This window comes from Biomphalaria glabrata, chromosome 5 (assembly GCF_947242115.1).
Source record: "Biomphalaria glabrata chromosome 5, xgBioGlab47.1, whole genome shotgun sequence".
NCBI classification, from domain to species: Eukaryota; Metazoa; Mollusca; class Gastropoda; family Planorbidae; genus Biomphalaria; species Biomphalaria glabrata.
Genome location: NC_074715.1, coordinates 3886893 through 3906736, shown reverse-complemented (window position 1 = coordinate 3906736; position 19844 = coordinate 3886893). Strand labels below are relative to the sequence as shown.

General features: G+C 31.6%; 1 protein-coding gene across 4 annotated transcripts in view; it reads left to right on the top strand.

The window, feature by feature from the left end:
• The window catches only part of LOC106079432 (deleted in malignant brain tumors 1 protein-like), a 53054-nt gene that overhangs the window by 23001 nt on the left and 10209 nt on the right, over positions 1-19844 (top strand). For 2 of the 4 annotated variants that reach the window (XR_008777890.1, XM_056029053.1), the window contains exons 5-10: positions 2033-2211; positions 3955-4108; positions 7876-8051; positions 14958-15092; positions 16503-16637; positions 19056-19190. Coding sequence is in view for 1 of the 4 variants with exons in the window: in XM_056029053.1 (XP_055885028.1) it covers positions 2033-2211; positions 3955-4108; positions 7876-8051; positions 14958-15092; positions 16503-16637; positions 19056-19190 (914 nt within the window). In the remaining 3 variants the exon portion in view is untranslated. The remainder of the gene's footprint in view (positions 1-2032; positions 2212-3954; positions 4109-7875; positions 8052-14957; positions 15093-16502; positions 16638-19055; positions 19191-19844) is intronic. The other 2 variants (XR_008777892.1, XR_008777891.1) reach the window with 2 other exon arrangements.

Below are 19844 nucleotides of genomic sequence, written 5' to 3'. Positions count from 1 at the left end.
AAAAATCTTAGAAGACAACGGCCACCCACTCCATCAGAACTATGTCAGATCGTCGCGAAGTGAGCGACTACTGTCAATCAAAAGAAGAACAGAGCGATACAAAAACTATTTCGTACCACACTCGGTCAGACTATATCAACGCCACTCGTTGATCAGGAAACATGATCAGGACCAAGATGCCTGTGTGTAGTCGTAGAACTTTCTATGTTGTATTTATGTGTACGTTTCTGTTGTGTTGTCTTTATATGAGAAAGAGTCCTTGTAATCACAACAAATTTCCATTAGGATCAATAAAACAGTCTTGGGCTTAGATCTAGACCTAGTTCTAGTTCTAAATCTAGATTCAAGGTCTAAGTATATGTCTAGAACTAGATCTATGTAGATCTAATTCTAGATCTCGATCTAGAACTAATTTTAGAATCTTAATATAGATTCTACTATATCTAGAGTAGAACTCGTTTAATCTTTACTAGACCTAGGCCAATGCTATGATTATAAATAGTATGTTTTTACCGGGAAATTGTGTTCTATTCAGTTCGTATCCGATTCATTTCTTAAAGTGATACTATTGTTTACAAAATAAATAAATCTGCACCTTTAAGCTGCCTGGAGAAAATTTTTTTTTCAAATTATATATAGGCCTATATATATTTTAAAACATCTAGATCTGGGCTCTATTTAGCCTTATTGAGACTGACAAGTGTTGGCCCCTTTACTGATAATATGTCAAAACTGCGCGCTATAAAAGTAGTTTGGTATGTAAAAAAGCTTATCACTCAAACGAAGTTTGTATCAATTAAAAAAAAAAGAAAAAAAAAACAACTTTTGAATCAGTATTGTATTAAATGAGTTAGTTAATAAATGGAAAATATATTTTATAATCTTCCATTGACACTTTTACCATTCTTACCTTAGATGCAATTTGTTTTGTATCAATGCGCTAATCTATGAATAAAGCTTGAGTTATTAATGGAGAAGTCCATGACTTTAAAAAAAAGCTACCTCCCCTGAGTGTTTCATTGAAAAGTGGTATATTTTTTTTTAAAATTAACTTGCATATATAATTTAAAAAATTAGATAGTTTACTTACGGAGAAAAAAGTAGCAGTTGCATCAGAATTTTGAATTATCCGAATGATCATGATGCCCGATTTTCATTTTCTCTTCTAGTTTCTGAGATCTAAACGGGACGGACGGACAGACGGACAGACAGGCCATACAAAACTAATAGAGTCTTTTTCCTTTCGGGAGTCGCTAAAAAATCGTAGCAACTTTATTTGTAACAGCGCATAAAAACTTAAAATGTTCAAAAACATGTTATTATGCCGCTACGTTCAAGTATAAATATTGACTCCATAACTTCTACCAGCATGTAAATTACCAGACAATTCGACTAAAGTCTGACAAAATAGTTGTTAATTGCATTTTTAACCCAATTTGTTCACATGTTATAAATACAAATTAGAGCTATGCGTTTAAATCACTACCACGTGCTGAATTAAATATTTTAAGTGAACTTTTTTGTTTGTAACTTTAAAAAAATGTTTCACTACTATTATATATATATATATGTATATAATAGTAGTGAAATATTTTTTTTAAAGTTACAAAAAATTAGAGTATGGCCTGCTGGAGAAATATTTTTTTAAATTTATATATATATATATATATATATATATATATATATATATATATATATATATATATATATATATATATATATATATATATATATATATATATATATTATAATTTAAATTGGCCTTAATATTTTTTTTTCAGCAATACTTAAAGTTTTTAACTTTTTAGTAACACTTTGTAGAGGCCAGGAAGATGAATTTCTAAAACTCATATCGAAGAATAACGCTGTGCAAAACTTGATGGGGAGCATTCAAATCTAGATGATCTTATTTCGTAAAAAAAATCATAATGGGTCCCTTACATAATAAGTTTGTTTCTTTTTTTACGCCTAATATAAATCAGTCCTGTATCTAGAAATACATTTAATAAGAATATAATTTTAACTTTGACAGATCTGGTGCCAAAGAGGTGAGTGAAAATAAATTTACATCGAGCAAGTTTAATAACGAGTATCTACTCGACGAAGTCTCCTGTCCGGCATATGTGTCGACCTTAGACGAATGTTCTCATTCTGGCTGGGGTAAACATAACTGTGCCTCCGGGGAGAAGGCGGGTGTTATTTGTGCTAACGGTAATTTTTAAATCATAATTACACATTTATATTTTGATAATTTATACAATTCTAAATATATATATATATATATATATATATATATATATATATATATATATATATATATATATATATATATATATATATATATATTAGTTCTCTATAGTTATGTTTGGGTTAATGCTAAAATTGTAAGAAAATATACCTAATGAATAGTACAGATTATTTATATTCTATACTTACTGATGATACTACCCAGATAATTACCGCGGCTCGTTGGTCATAATTTACGTATCATTGATATAGTCGCTGCTATATTGTGTTAGAAACAATTAAACATAATAATAATGTTATAATTAAGCGAATGCAAATGCGAAAAGCAGATCTATCATCTAAGGATTAGATCTAGATGCAAGCTTCGTGAGATTTTCTGTTCAACGCAACCGTGAACTTTGGTTCTTGTATAAGAAAAGAAGCTCGAAAAAACCTGAATGAGGATCATAAAAGTAGGTCATAAAAATATTTGCAACTATTTACATAGAAATTTATTTTTGAATGCTTTTGAAAAAAACATTTTTTTTCATACAAATGGTTTATAGTTTGACCTTTCATGTATCAATGTAAAAAAAATCTTTGAAAAGTCTATCTCTAAAAATTAGATCTAGATGGAGCCTTAGCTCTTAAATCTTAGCGAGACCTTTGGGTCTTGTCTCATTAAAACAAAATTATATTATACAGATAGTAATACTTTCATAGAGTGGGTATCTTTTTTTTTTAGGGTCTTATGTTATTTAACGTTAGTTAGGCCTATATAACAATATGCATTACTTACAAACAGGAAAACAAAACCTAAAGAAATACTCAGAGAGACACAAAGATAGAAGCATATTTCTTATTCTATACACTAGAAAACATTTGTAAAACTGTTCCTTCTTTCTTAGTGCCATAACAAAATAGAATGTGTTGCCTGAATCAACAAGGACAACCAACGACTTAGCATATAACTCTAAATAACCGTAATCATTTCCACGATATGACATAATTGTTCATTTTTCACATTTTTACAGTCTATTCTGTTATGATGAAACTTCAATAACATTTTTGTTTGAAATTAGAAAACGTTAATATTGGTATAGAATTTTAGGAAAATGCATGCTCTTTTTATTTAACACAAATACAAGTTTTCAAAACCAAAAATAAATGTAATGGGGTCAAATCAACGATGGTATCGTTAATTAGGAGCGGAAGAGTTAACATGCATCAGAAGATTGACACACGAAATCATTTAAAAAAGCAAGGCAAGGTTACCTGGTACTATAATCTAATATTCATTTTAATTAGATTTTAATTAGAAAAATTAACCACTGTAATCTCCTTTTATATTTGCTCTTATATTCTAATGTTTAAGAAGCTGTTTGCGTCACGTAAGACATAAAATACAGTAAAATTGTAAAAAAAAAAGACAATACGAAATAAAGAATGCAGAGTGGTATAAACTAACTTACAGACAAAACGTAGGAAAATAAACAGAGATTAAAAGCCAATTTGTATCAATTAAAAATGTCAAAGACGCCTTATTGAAATATTATGGTGCTAAGAAGAGCAAGCAGAAAACTGTTGTTCATCTTTGAACAAAATATATTTATATGATCCTCACTTCCTGTAGTCTGTACACCGGAGATACATAGAAGTTATTTCTTTGTAGTTAACTGCTGTGAATGAAAATTTCCAAAATTAGAATATAAAATTGAACATTCACAGTCATTACTGACCTACGAATACGACTACGAGATGGAAAAAACAGTTTGGAGGGAACAGTGGAAGTGTTACATAACAACAAATGGGGATATGTCTGCGACGATGGATGGACCGATAGTAACGCCGAAGTGGTCTGTTACATGTTGGGTTTTCAAAGGTAATATTAATGTTCTAATGTCACTAAAGACAGTCGACTCTGGCTAATGAACACATAGACACAATAGTTTTGGTCCTAATACTTGGCTGACCTTAATACAAGCCGTGGCGTTCTGCAACACATTGAATGTTTATTACACTTTTACAATTTAATTTCTCTTTTGAAGTCGCACATTGGGTATGGGCAAAACCTGGGTGGGCACGTTCCTCGAAAAAGGCTTTAGAAATATAACAGTTAATGTATATCGTTTTAATAATAATTACTCCTTTGTTCCCTACACTGGCAAAACTATAGTTTAACCTTTATTTTTTTAAATTATTAAAATATATTGCTAGAAGACAACAAAATACTTATTTAAAACATACCGTTCTATGTTTTTTTTGGCATAAAGAAACCCTATTCATTAATGTTAGGAACATTTCGCGCACCGTCTATCAAGTCTAGATCTAAAGGCCTATCAAATAAATGTGATAAATTCTATTAGATTTCAATGATGAGCGATATTGGCTTGTAGCAAATTTATAACAGTTATAGCTTTAAGAGATGTTTATTAAAAAAAAAATAAGGCAACAAGTGTTTGTAAACAATCTGCAACATACTCAAAATCATTATTGCGAAATTCCTACTTTTAGACAAAGATTTACGATCTCATCTAGTCTGATTTGACATGTTCTCTTGACGGACAAGTAATTGAACAAAATCAACAAAAACTTATGAAGTAGTAAAATCAGACTGCTTTTATGTTACTATTGCATACTTTAGCTGCGACTATGTACGTATGATGTTTGATTTTTGTATTGGTAGATGAGTATTTATTCCAAATAAGCGGTTCATTCAATAAATTAGTGAATTAAAAACGATTTTAAAATTACACAATATAATGCGCCAGCAGTAAGTAAAGCATGACATAATTCCTGGAGTTTGTTTTATTATTAGTGGGAGCGTCTTAAGACTTATAATATAAATTATATTCCATTTACCGTGCTTTCTAAAATGTTTGGCAATTAAAACAATTTATGTTCATGATGCTTTTGATGACTTTGTTAATTATGGCTGCTAGGTTGTGTAAAACGATTTACAAAACGATAAAAAAAAAACAACAGCAACAAAACAGTGTAATCAATGTGTATATAATGATCACGAAAGTATGTTTATTTTTGGTATAGGATATTTTAGAATATGTAATTTTTTAATGCTTTTGCTACAATACTTAGTTAACGCGTTTTTATTTTCCAGAAAGGATCTAATTTCTCCAGACTGTCATACACTGCTGTATGTGACACGATGTTTTACTTAAGATAATCATTTCCTTTACCGGCGAACGTGTAATATATCTACCTATAAAGGCTAAGAGTTTTGAGTTTTTGGCACATCGGCACAATTTAGGCCATATCGTGCCCGTAATGTCTTTCTAGGATTACTCTCCTTTACAAAAGCTAAATTCCATACAGTTACATCATTAAAAACAAGGTCTATTCACAGTTAAAATAGTAATGTAATATTTTTCAAAATGGAGTTTTTATGCAGTGACTTTCGTGCAGTAGCGTGACAAGCAGCGGCAAGACGTGGTACTAACCAGTTCCCTCAAATTTTTTTAAATAATCAGATTTTATTAATTTTTTGTTTAGCGCCCCCATCAGAATAAAAGACGCTTTTTTTTCGTTTTCTCTTTTGGTCGCTCTGTCCGTCACGTTTATGTAAAAAAAAAATAACAACACTAAAGGCTATTAAAAATCTGATTTAACCGTTAACGTTCCCTCATAAATATTACAAAAGATTTAAGTATATATAATAGATTGTTCCGGATGTTTTTGTGAAAAATCAATGCCAATGAATGTTTTTTGCTCTTCCATCATATAGTACAGCTAAATTCCGTGCTTAAACGTTTCAATAACACATGATCAATAATATGTTGTTCAGGTTTTAAATGTAAATAGCATATAAATGCTAAATGGAAATCTTTATACTGACTTATATTTCATTAACTATAAAGTTTCCAAATATTGTTTTATAAAAAAAAATATGTCAAATGATTATTGGAGAAAGCACAATTGACTTACTTTACTCTTATATTCTTGGACAATAAGTCACAATAGTTTAATTATCGATATCTAGTTGTTCCATATTATTAACTTAAAACAAATTTATGTCAAATGACTTTTTAAAAAAAAATATCGACAATAGGTTTTTCATAATTTTAAAATAATAAAGTAATTTATTAGAAACGAATATTGAAAATCACTTTTTAAACTTATTTTACATTTAATTTTCCTGTTGAAGCATAACAGAAGTTTTTTTTTAATCTGTTAAGAATGTTCAGGATTTGGTTTTGAAAAACATAGCAGCCTACATTACTTAAATTTTCTTACAAATTATCGTTAATATTATGCTCCGATTTGTTTGGGAAAACAACTTTCTTACACCAAAGTATTGTATGAAAATCTATCCACATGGCTATGGTACATTTATTTTTCTTACGAGACCATTACAGAAAATTTGATTACCAGTATTTGATTTATCTAGAATTCTCTTTTTCTCTCACTAAAAACATCTTGAACAATCTATTATATATACTTAAAACTATTGCGATGTTTCGGAAGGAAGGAAAGTTAAAGGTTAATCAACTTTTCAATAGCTTTTAAATGTGTTTTTTTCCTATTAACATGACGATCAGACGAAAGCACAAAAGAATTCGGCTTTAATTCTAATATATATATATTTCTAGGTCTAGTTTAGACTGATATAGACTAGCTCAAGAAATAAAATTTCAATTTCTAGACTAAAAGGTAGATTTTGATTTCCAAACGTCGAGATCAATATTAATAATATACTAATATATACCAGTTGTCAGATCTTAAGATTTCATTACTGAATTAATAATTTGTTTAGGTATTAAAGGAGATATTATATGAAATGTGCTTGTGTATTATAATTAATTTATAATTGATTATTACTTTTAGTCCCAAAGCTTACTTAGTTACTATTTGTTTATGTTTGTGTAACGTCGTGAGAATATGTTCACAACATTGATCTAGTGTGTTACTGTCCATGTCTCTTTCGTCAGTTCGTCTCGTTCTAGTTTAATAAAGCCTTGTTTTAGGTTACTCTTCATTGTTTCTTTTTTTCTTATTACATTTCTAATATTGCATAAAAACTTCAAAATGGTCAATAACATTTTATTATGCTGCTACATTTAAATGCAGATATTAAGTCCATAACTTATACCAGCTTCTTACTTAACCTATCCCTCTTCAATTAATGACTGATAAAATAGTTGTAAATTGCATCTATTTTTTCTAAAATTAAAGTTGTTGATATAACATGACCAGAAAACAGGAATATGAATTTCAATCTCTACCAAGTGCTTAAAAAAAAATGAAAATTTTAATTAAACTTTTTGTTTATAACTAAAAAAAAAATAACTTAATTGGATTGAAACCTTTTTTTTTTCTAATTAAACATTGACCTTAATTTTTTTTTTAGTTAAACTAAAGGTTTTCAAGTTTTTAGTTGACTTTTCACTAGTAGTAGAGGCCATAAAGATGAATTTCTAAAACTTATATCGAAGAATAACGCTGTGCAATTCTCGAAGGGAAACATTCAAATATAAATTACCTTACTTCATAAAAGAAACATAATGCGTGCCTTCCGTCTGCTAAGACAGTTTCTTTATAGTGTCTAATATCAATTAGTAAAAAGTCCTGTATCTAGGTCTACACTCCACACAACAGCACTAAATAATGAGAATATAACTTTAACTTTGACAGACCTGGCGCCAAAGCGGTGAGTGGCAATGGATTTAAAACGAACCACGTTTACGACTTCCTACTCGACGATGTCACCTGTACAGCATATGTGTCGACCCTAACGAGTTGTTCACATGCTGGATGGGGTAAACATAACTGTAAGCCCGAAGAGAAGGCGGGTGTTATTTGTGCAAACGGTAATTTTTTTTTTTTAATCATAATAACACATTTACTAAAATTGTTTTAAAAAGTTTATGAACTAATGTGAAAATAGTGTTTCTCTGTACCCTATAATAACTAATGGAATTTAATGTTTATCTTATTCAACGTTTAGGTATAAATGAATAAAAGGTTTCAGGCATTAGACTTGAAATAGACACTTGTATTAACACTTACTTAATGATAAGTGAATTTTGTTTTAAATATAGAAACAAAGACGCTAATAGTTTGTGTGTCCGTCCGTCCCGTTTAGATGTCAGAAACTAGAAGAGAAAAGGAAAATCGGACATCATGATATTTTAGGTCATTCAAAGTTCTTATGCAACGGTTACTTTTTTCTTTTCTGAAAGCGAAAAATCTAGTTTAAAAATCACGTATGCAAGCAGTTTTTTCATAAAAAATACACCACATTTACAAATATTCACTCTTAATAGTAACAAACAAGTGAGGCTCCTTAGTAGGGTACAGTACTACACAACATATCTCAACACATTTATGCAAACGGTTTTACATTTCTCTTATACTGACTACTACATTTACTACATTTACACACAAAAAATAAAGTTTACTATTTTTAAATAGAAAAAATCTATTTAGTATGCATATAAGTTGGACAGACTTTAAAACAACAATTAATAAGTAGTATATCATATTTTCTTAATAGCTTTTAGATGTTGTCTATTATATTAAGATGACGGACAGAAAACAAAACGCACATAAAATGCCGGTTTGATCCTCTTTAAATAAATTCTATTAGAAATCAGTGCACCAATGTCTATGAACCCTCGTTAAACTTCTTGTGTTAATAAAGACATTTTTTGGTACAAGCCTTTTGTGACGTAATGGAATTTTTTTCCTTAGACGTCATATAAATGGATTCTTTAAATGCAATGCTAAAAAACCCTCAAAACATTGCTCGTATTGATGAAGGCATTTTTTAGTCTAACTACGCCGTGTGAAGTAGTGAATTTTTTTATTTCCTTTGGCGTCATATGGAATTATTCTGTAAATAAAAAGATTAAAGAACTCACTCGGTGCACAAATGTCTATGAACACTCGATAATTGGCTCGTATTGATGAATGCGTTATTAGTATAACTAGGCCGTGTGATGTAGTGGTTTTTTTTTCCTTTGACGTCATAAGAATTTTATTTTCAAATGCAATGCTAAAACAACTCGGAATAGTAATGTTTATTAAGCCTAATTATGTGAGTGGTGTTTAAAAAAGGAATGATAGCTCGATTAAGATCTAATCTAGATTTTAAAACTAGATCTAGATTAGTTAACACTAAATCTAGATCTGGATTTATATTCTAATTAAATTCCTTGTAGAGTCTAGATCTAGAATTTCTAGATCTAGTTTAAACTGATATAGACTAATCAAGATGTAGAATCTCAATTTCTAGAAGTAATGTAGATTTTGATTCCAAACGTCTTGATCAATATTGCAGTGTTATATTATACGAAAACTAATCTACTATTTTTAAATTTAATCTTGCATTCAGTCTATTGATAGATTATCTAGCATTTTTTTTACATAAATCTTATCTAAATTACATCTACATTATTCCAAATTTGTATTGAAGATCTATATCTAGTAGATATAGATCTTAAGAGTGCTAAATCAGAAGTTTAATTTAGGTAGATCTACATTTTCATTCTAGTTCAATATAATTGAAAATGCCAATATCTCTGTTAAAAACTATGCTGAGACATAGAAGTACAAGCATAATATATTTGTTCTTTACTTTTTTTGTTTTTTAATTAAAAATCAATGCTGAAAGATTATCTAAAATCGCTTGTCTGACATATTGTACATATCAGATAGATGCCATGGCTTAATATGTAATATATCTCTTTAATAATAATAGGCTATTAAATTATTATTAAGTCATGCTGTTAGCATGCTGAACTAATTATCTCGACAGGTTGTTTATTTACTCCCTAGTCCAAATGGGAGAAGGCAGGGTTTGAACAAGGAACCATCGACAAATCCAAATAAAAGTCCAGATTTAAAACTGCACAAGGCCAGGAAGGGTTCATACCCTGCTTACTGCCATTACGAGAAGTTAATTATTTTAAACTTATAAGGAACACCCGAAACGTTTTTCACAACGGCAAATGACTCTTTGAAACGCTACTTTGATATTAAAATTAACTCACGTCTTGAATATTCCTTGCGAACAGGCATATCTGACAGAGATCCAACTCCGACGGGGGCCGCCTCTGAGTTTGTGTCATAACACAAACTCTCTTTGTAATCTTGCTTTACTGTCATTCCTGTTTAGTCCCTGTTTAGTTTCTTGACAGTTATTATATATCCACTTTTTCTTCGCTTCCTTCATTTCATTTTTTCAGTAGTAAGTATATTGAAGCTTTTGTATTCATGGACATATTTTGGGTTTGAAAACATTTTACCATTTAGCTCTTGTCGCTTGTCAAACAGTTGGAATATATCCTCTCTTACCTAATTTCTTTTTTTTTTGGCGGGCGGAGCTTTTCAAGTATCTGGGACTGCTTTTTTTTGTTTAGCTAATTAACTTGTTTATCAATATCCTGGTTATTGGATTCCAAGATACTTTTAGCATGCAAAGCGTATTTCTACTTATGCCTCGAATATTGAAGCTATTTGGGATTCTTTTAGCTTATCTAGGTAAAATATTCGCCTGGTTCGTCGTATTTAGTTACTTTTCATAGAGTAATTTAAAGGTCATTATAACAAGGTCATGGTCGCTTCCACTGCAGCTGAAGGAAAACTTCTTGTTTTGATCGTATGGAAGCTTGCCTTAAAACGCAGCTGCCGTCGATCTGGTTGTAGTCCGTTAGAACTGTGCCTACTTCCTATTTTTGGCATTCCAGTCTCCTTGTAGAACAATTATGTCCATTTTGAGGACCTTTTTGACCACTTCCTGTAATTACTTATAAAACTCTTCTACTGCCTCTTTGTCATAGGTTGGTGTAGGAAAGTAGGCTTGAAAGATGGATTTTTTTTTTGGTGTGTTGCATTACACGTATGGAGATGTGTCAACTGGTTAAAGGGTTAGTTCACAACACAGTTGATCTAGTTGCTGTGGACAAGAAACCCCACTTCTTGTTCATAAACATCATGTAGTTTATTGTAGTTGTAATGTACTTGTTGAGGCTGTTTTGAGGTCAACTATAGATGACTGTGAATTTCAATCAATTACTCTGCAAGCGTTTGAGTTTTATTGTTCGGGTGTATTCAATGTAGTTGATCAACAATACATAATAAACAAGACGATCGATTTAACGAGTAAAGAGATGTGGTCAACACTGATGAACTATTCATAAGATATTTATTCCAAGAAAAGGCCACAGTAAAAGTCTCTGTCAAATAAAACACGTCTTTACCCGAGAAAATTCTATCACTAACTGATTTTCCAGTCTCTAACCCAAAATATCCCAAACGTCACCAGTCCCGTTCAATATACGTCTTCTATGGTGCGTCGCTAAATAACTAATACTATAAATAAACTAGGTTCCTAACATAGTACAGTTGATGGCCCTCATCTGGCCTTGACCCTAATACGTCAGAGCTATTGTGTCAGGTAAGGGAAAGAGACCTGGCCTGCTTTCAGAGGCCAAGCCGCAATTTCAAAACTATAAAGAATGTGGTATGACAAAAGACATAGCCCTCGGCAACAAAAGTAGACTGTTGCGCTCCCTGGTCAAGGCCACATTTTAATATGCTTGTGAGTCATGGACTCTGACTACATTGCTAGAGAAGAGGATCCAAGCAATGGAATTAGGAAGCTACAAAAGTATCCTACGTATCACATTCAAAGACCGCATCACAAACCAAGAGATTAGAGACAAGGTAACTGCAGCCATGGGACCCCATGATGACCTGCTAACTATCGTACAAAAACGTTAACTAAAACTCTATGGCCATATTACAAGGTCTTCGGAATGGAGAAGGACGGTCGACAAATCTTGCATGGCGCCCCAAAGGTCCAACAGAATGTGGAATAGGTACAAATTCGGAGGTGCCGTATTTAAGAGCTAGCAAAACGATCCAAACAATATTGCTCATCATTTGTTTCACACACTGTTTAACACACTGTTTCACACACTGTTTAACACACTGTTTCACACACTGTTTCACACACTGTTTCACAAACTGTTTCACACACTGTTTCACACACTGTTTAACACACTGTTTCACACACTGTTTCACACACTGTTTAACACACTGTTTCACAAACTGTTTCACACACTGTTTCACAAACTGTTTCACACACTGTTTCACAAACTGTTTCACACACTGTTTCACAAACTGTTTCACACACTGTTTCACACACTGTTTCACACACTGTTTCACAAACTGTTTCACACACTGTTTCACAAACTGTTTCACACACTGTTTAACACACTGTTTCACAAACTGTTTCACACACTGTTTCACACACTGTTTCACAAACTGTTTCACACACTGTTTAACACACTGTTTAACACACTGTTTCACAAACTGTTTCACACACTGTTTCACACACTGTTTCACAAACTGTTTCACACACTGTTTAACACACTGTTTTACAAACTGTTTCACACACTGTTTCACACACTGTTTAACACACTGTTTCACAAACTGTTTCACACACTGTTTCACAAACTGTTTCACACACTGTTTCACACACTGTTTCACACACTGTTTCACACACTGTTTCACACACTGTTTCACACACTGTTTTACACACTGTTTCACAAACTGGCAGTTTATTTTATTAACAGTTTTTTTTACAATTAGCTTTATAAATGAATACAATTGTCGGGCTTTACAATCTTTAACAAGTTGTTGCCTGTGTATCACACTTGTACGCGTCATCAAAAGACTAAACTGGGGATTGGAATCTTTTCCCAGTGATCCAAAGCCTAGACAACGACCATCACAAACAGCTAGAGCGACTCCCATGTATAGGCGGTTTGTGACACAATATTCTAACAACATTATAAGACTTTATTTTTATATTTTATTTTTGTGGCAAAAAAAAAATTATGCCATTCTCTAAGACTCCACTAAACCATACTCTGCTTTGTTTTTTGTTTTTTTGTTTTAATTATTTGAATAGAAGAAACTTTTATAATTGGTATGATTTTTTTTTCAATTATTTTATTTTTGGAAATAGCTATAAGTTCATTGTATAACCTGATTTGGAGGTGTAATTTAAAGTAAAACATTGAAATACCTTTTAATGTAGAATTAATTCAATAAAAATTATGGGAATATACTTTTTGAATAGTAGCAACTTTTCCTCACTAACGAGACCGGAATTGTCTATGTTACTATGTTTAAAAAATGATTACTTATAATGTTTGGATTTTAGCTTTATATCAAATATACTACTCTCAAAATACAGAAAAAAGTAAGAAATTCAACATAGACGATGTGGATTCCCGAACTCAATTTCTAACGCTGTTTCTGTTCTTAAATTAGAAGCAAGCTAACTATAATTTGTTGATATTTTGTTTGATAGATTTAAATTAAAAAAAAAAATGTTTGTTTGCTTAGTTTTAGTGAAGTTCCAAATTATTCCTTCATAACTACGCCCCCCTTATATACCCAGATCCACCTATGGCCGTCATTGTCCCCAGCACCCCCTATCGCCCCTACAGTCCCAGCGCACACAATTTTATAGAAACACATCCCGTGGGGGCGCTAGCGTGCTCGATAAGAAAATAGTTATTAGTTGTCTGTTATAATTTCACAAGTTTCGATAATCATTAAATTGGATTTTCAATATCGTTTATAGTATTTGAGATCTAAACTTGACAGACGGACAATAGGACAAAAGGACAATAGGGCAAAAGGACAAAAGGACGAAAGGGCATAAGGACAAAAGGACAAAAGGACAAAAAGGCAAAAGGACAAAAGGGCAAAAGGACAAAAGGACAAAAGGGTAAAAGGACAAAAGGACAAAAGGGTAATAGGGCAAAAAAGACAATAGGACAAAAGGACAAAAGGGCAAAAGGACAAAAGGACAAAAGGGCAAAAGGACAATAGGGCAAAAGGACAAAAGGACAAAAGGGCAAAAGGACAAAAGGACAAAAGGGCAAAAGGACAAAAGGATAAAAAGGGCAAAAGGACAAAAAGGGCAAAAGGACAATACTGCAAAAGAACAAAAGGGCAAAAGGACAAAAGGGCAAAAGGACAAAAGGACAAAAGGGCACACACAACACAGATACATGTCATTTTCTATTATGAGGCGCTAAAAATAAAAACATTTAAAATGAAAATAAAAATTTCGTTTTTTTTTTTATTGTACCACCAAGTGTCCAAGAAACTGTTAATTATTTTCTTTTAGACTATCAGTGGGGAAATGATGTGACCTCACGTGAGACTATGGCGATAGTAACCACTGATATAAAGCTAAAGCATGATAATATTGTATGGATGTTGAATATTTTATAATGGGAGTCTGAAATTTATTAAAAGGGGGGGGGGGAAGAGGGCGGGTGTTCCATATCCGTCTTGTGACAACTATCAGGCTAGAAAGGTAACGAAAAATAGTATTTTCAGAACGTTTTGGTTTGTGGCTGTTTTTGTGGAAAAAAATGAGTCTTCTATAATATATTTATTTATTATTATTAACTAATTCACTTTCATAATTTACTTGTTTACATTTAGCAGTTAGACTCCACTAATTTAAACTTATTATTATTATTTTGTGAATTCGTTAAAATATTACACCTATAACCATTTCTCTTTCTTTCTCTCTCTCTCTCTCTCTCTCTCTCACACACAGTATATAATTGTGTAGCGTTGTTTTCGCTACATATAATTTAAAAAGTAAAAATCTTTAAATATTTTAATGAAACCTTTTATTTAAAGGCATTATATATTTGATCATATATTTGATTTAAAAGAGTGTGGCGGAAGACATTTTGGTCTAAATTGCAAAAATAATTGTTCTTCGCAATGTTCTCAAACTGTTTGTGACTCTAAAACTGGACGTTGCAAGGAATGTATACCAGGCTTTAAAGGCGACTTTTGCGACATCAGTAAGTATAAAAGTTATTTATTTTAAAGACACACACACACACAATCATATATATATATATATATATATATATATATATATATATATATATATATATATATATATAACATCCGTATTTATATGTATTGTTACGAATCTCACTATCCAGGCCCTCTGCATACTGCACCTTACACCACCAACTTAAAGAACTTGACAACTCAGGGCTCCAAAGTAACGTTACACTTCAATAGTTGAATAAATAACAGCCAATACTGTACATTTGGCAACACGTACACTGTACAATTATCTCTCCGATAACACCGTTCCGCCGTATCAACTCTTGCACTGGCCTCTCCGTCTCGTTCTGGGCTTGAACTGGGTTCAACAGTTCAGGACTGACTTCACACACTAGGCTCGTTGTGTCGGACTCGATCGCAGACCAAGATCAAGACGCCAGCCGTCTCAACTGTACTTGACAGTACTCCATATTTTAACCAGAAATGTTTGCGCTCCATCATGGTCATACGTTGAAAAGACCGCACTACAAATAAAAATGTCTTTGCGAACTCTATATTGACGATATAGAAGAAAGCACCTGGTGCAATCGGCTTCAGAACGAGACAGCTGAAGGTCACGTTCAAAGGCCGCGGCATACACATTTGAGACCAAAAGAAAATCCGATGCAAAAGACAGACGTAGACGGCGATAAGAAAATCTAAATTGTCCTAGGCGTATAATTCCTATGCCTTCGCTGTTTTTGGCAAAAAATATGGGTCGCAGTTTGGGATGCATAGCAACGGGATATACTACCTTCCTCATTCGTTTAGTTTTTAAAGCTTAAGCGTAGTCGTGACGACATAATTAGCTAAGGAAACAATCTAACAATCTGCATTTTTTAATTTAATGTTTCGTTTGAAGAGAAAATAAATGTTATAAAATATACTTACTCATTTTGTTTTTACTAATTGATTTTACTAGTTATAGTAAACTATTTTTTTTTGTTTACGGTGACCCGACAAATTTGCGACAACAAAATTGCGCCCACAAAATAGCGCCAACAAAATAGCGCCAACAAAATTTCGCCGACAAATTAGTGCTAACAAAATAGCGGCAACAAAATAGCTATTTTGTCGGCGATATTTTGTCGGCAATATTTTGTCGGGATATACTATATCCGTTAGTTTCCTATAAGCTTAATTTATAAATGTCTATTTATGTTACTTTGTAAAATGTATATTTGTCTCTATCTCTGTCTCCTCTCTGTCTATACATAAATATGAACAAATGTGAATATTTTGGTTGATAATTTTATAAAAGATTTGTTGAAACCAATTATTTCTTGTCATTATCTATTTCAATATTATAAGTTGTTTTTTTAAGTTATTAAAAAAAAAAGATACATATATAATGGTATATTTTTTAAATGTAAAAGCCTGTGACGGAACTCATTTTGGACCAAATTGCACAGAAAATTGTTCTTCGCAATGTTCTCAAACTGTTTGTGACTCTAAAACTGGAAGTTGCTTGGCATGCATACCAGGCTTTGATGGCGACTTTTGCGACATACGTAAGTATAGAGAGACATGAATTTAAAGAAATGTTACACAAAGTAGTAAATACTGAAGAAAAAGAAAAAAAAAAACAAATGTTTTAAATTATCTTAAACGAATGTAAAATGTCTACTAATTTTTTATTTGATTTTGATATAATTAATATATTTAAGTATATAAGTAAATGTATTTTTTTAGAAAAGATTATCTACAATCTTTAGTTTATTTATTTGTTTTCTTTGATATTTCAGTTCTGTACTGGTTTTATTCTAACTATTTTTATTATTAATATATATATATATATATATATATATATATATATATATATATATATATATAAATTAAAATTATTCGTCTTAGTATTTATCTCTAAATATTTGTATTGCAATTTTACAACTTGATGTAAATACTTAGAAAAAGAGAAATGGTAAAAGAGAGATAAGAAAAACTTAGAAACCGAAAGAAAGTGAACAGAAAAAAATAAGAAAATATATATATGACGAATAGGACATAAAAAAATGACTTTAGGAGAGAGAAAGAAATTGCTAAATGTAAACAAACAAAGAAACCGAGAAATATAGAATATGAACAAAATTCCTCGTCCCATATGCTAGGACATATTTCTACAAATACTCCTTCTTCCCTAGTGCTATTAGAGCATGGAATGGGTTGCCTGAGCTAGCCAGGAAAACCAGTGACTTGGCTGAATTTAAGTCATTGGTTTATATGCATGACTAAATGCATGACGCGTAGGACGTAATCATCTTCTTTTTTGAAGTAACGTCTGTATTATATAAGATAAGATAAACTTTTAAAAGATTTCGACACTTACGCGATGGACATTCATAGATTTTGTGAGATGCGTGGGACACAGAATGGACAAATATTCTTAAGACACAGCTTAGCGAAAAAGGTTTATTAGAAAAAAGATCTAAAAGAGAAGTTGTCGACTAGATAAAAGGGAGTGGATCCAACGGGAGGACAAAGAGGCTTGGATAGCTGCATGCAGAAATGACACATATAAAATGTTTGTTTGTAAAATGTTTTACATGTTTCGGATGTTCCTTCAGAGTTGAAGATAATTACTTCTTAGTCCAAATCTCCCGCAGGACGACGGGGGATGGGAGCGGGCAGGGTTTGAACCCGGGGCCATTGATAAATCTGAACGACAGTCTAGCGCGCAAACCACACGACCAGGCAGCCATCCATATACTATCTATTGCATCGTCAGATGTCTCGCTAGAGCAAAGAGTGGTCAAACACGGCAAGATGGGTAATGCACTTTAAATAGAACCTCCGCAAATCATTTAACGTCTCTCTGTCTCTCAATATATATAGTATAGCTTTGTTATCGCCCCATACATTTATCTATACTATAAAGTATAAAGTAAGGCGTATGTATGCATGCATGTATGTATGTATGTATGTATGTGACTAATAGAAATCAAAACCGTTTGACCAATCTTGATAAAACTAGGCAGGGATGTTCCTTGGGTACTAACTTAGACCGTAGTGTATGTTTTGTAGCCCTAAATCAAACCTAAGACCCTAAAAAAAAAGTTGTCCGACTCTATTAAAGCTATATTATTTATGGATCTAGGCCATGTTTACAATGTTGACATGAGAAAAGATCGAAAGAAATTAGATCTAGATCTAATTTTAAGAAATACACTTTGCGCAGATAGTTTGTTACTTTGACACATACAAATACAAAGAAATGTCCATTTATTTAATTATATAATAAAATTTACCTTGAAATATGTGCTTCAAAACCATTTTTTACATAAATTAGTTCCTTATATCTGTGACAACAGATTTCCTGACGAACATGCTTTCATTACACTCTAATTCAGCTCTAAGATGATAAAATTTGTCTTCGCACATAAAGTTTTATACTTTAACACACGAACATACTAATTATAGTACATTCATTTCATATTTTGATCAAATAAACATTCAAATTTGGTTTTCTAAAGCATTTTTAATACATTCGATTCATTCGTTTACGAAAGCTGCGAAACCGAGTTGAGATAGGAATATATTCATTTATGAATCGTGTACTAAAAATTATTTCGTTTAATTGTTTACTATATAATCCCAATTTATTTAACAAAGCTATCGCTCTTTTCGTTTTTAATAGATATGTATGTATCGACTTCGGGTAAACCCATTTTCGCAAAACTAATTTTATTTTCGTAGCGAAAGAGAAAAAACTTGAAAGAATCATTAGTTAAGTTTAACATACATCTAAATCCAATCCACTAGATTAGTAAACACAAACATAGACCCGCAGGCCGCGGGTAATGTCAGGTAAGTACTTTATAAAAGTTTACTATGAAAAAAAGTATTTATAGCATAATCGAGTTGATGATATAATTTTTTTATAAACAATTAATATATTTATTTATAAATTCATATTTTATTGACCATAAAAGCCTGTAACGAAACACATTTCGGATCCAGTTGCATATCGGAATGTTCTTCGCAATGTTCTCAAAGTGTCTGTGACTCTGAAACTGGAAGTTGCGTCACATGTATACCAGGCTATATAGGTGAATTTTGCAACATATGTAAGTATAAAATGTATTTACTTAATGGAATATTTTTAAAATAATTGTCCTTGCTAAAAATCATATTCTAAAAACAAAGTATTTTTGTAAGATTTTAAAAGTCTAATTATTTTTAATATGATATTAATTCAACTCTCACAACTCAACGACCTTTGAAATCACTTTTAATAATCTTTACAGAATTTAATTAAAAAACATTAAATTTAGTTTTAAAACAAGAATAAAAAGAAAATATGTATGACTATTTGTCAACTATTTTTCAAGTAAAATTGAAAAAAGCAAGTAATATTAGTTTTAATACAAGTCCAAAATCTATTTAAAATATCAATAACGCAATCCCTAGTTCCATCAAACAATATATTTTAATACGATTCTAATATTCTGAGGAAAGATTTCAATGTCGACGAGACCAAAAGAATGCAACACTGGATCGCGGCTTAGCGGAAGAAGCCTATAGGGAAGCAGATCTGAAAGTAAAGAGAAGCTGTCGGCGAGATAAACGGGACTGGATTGAACAAAAGAGTCAAGAAGCATAAACAGCTGCACGCAGCAATGACACATTATCCATCGTATCACCTGACTGGTGCAATGGGTGGACATGGAGCACCAATAAAAGACAAAAAAAGGCAAAACTTTGCTAACTAAAGAAGACCA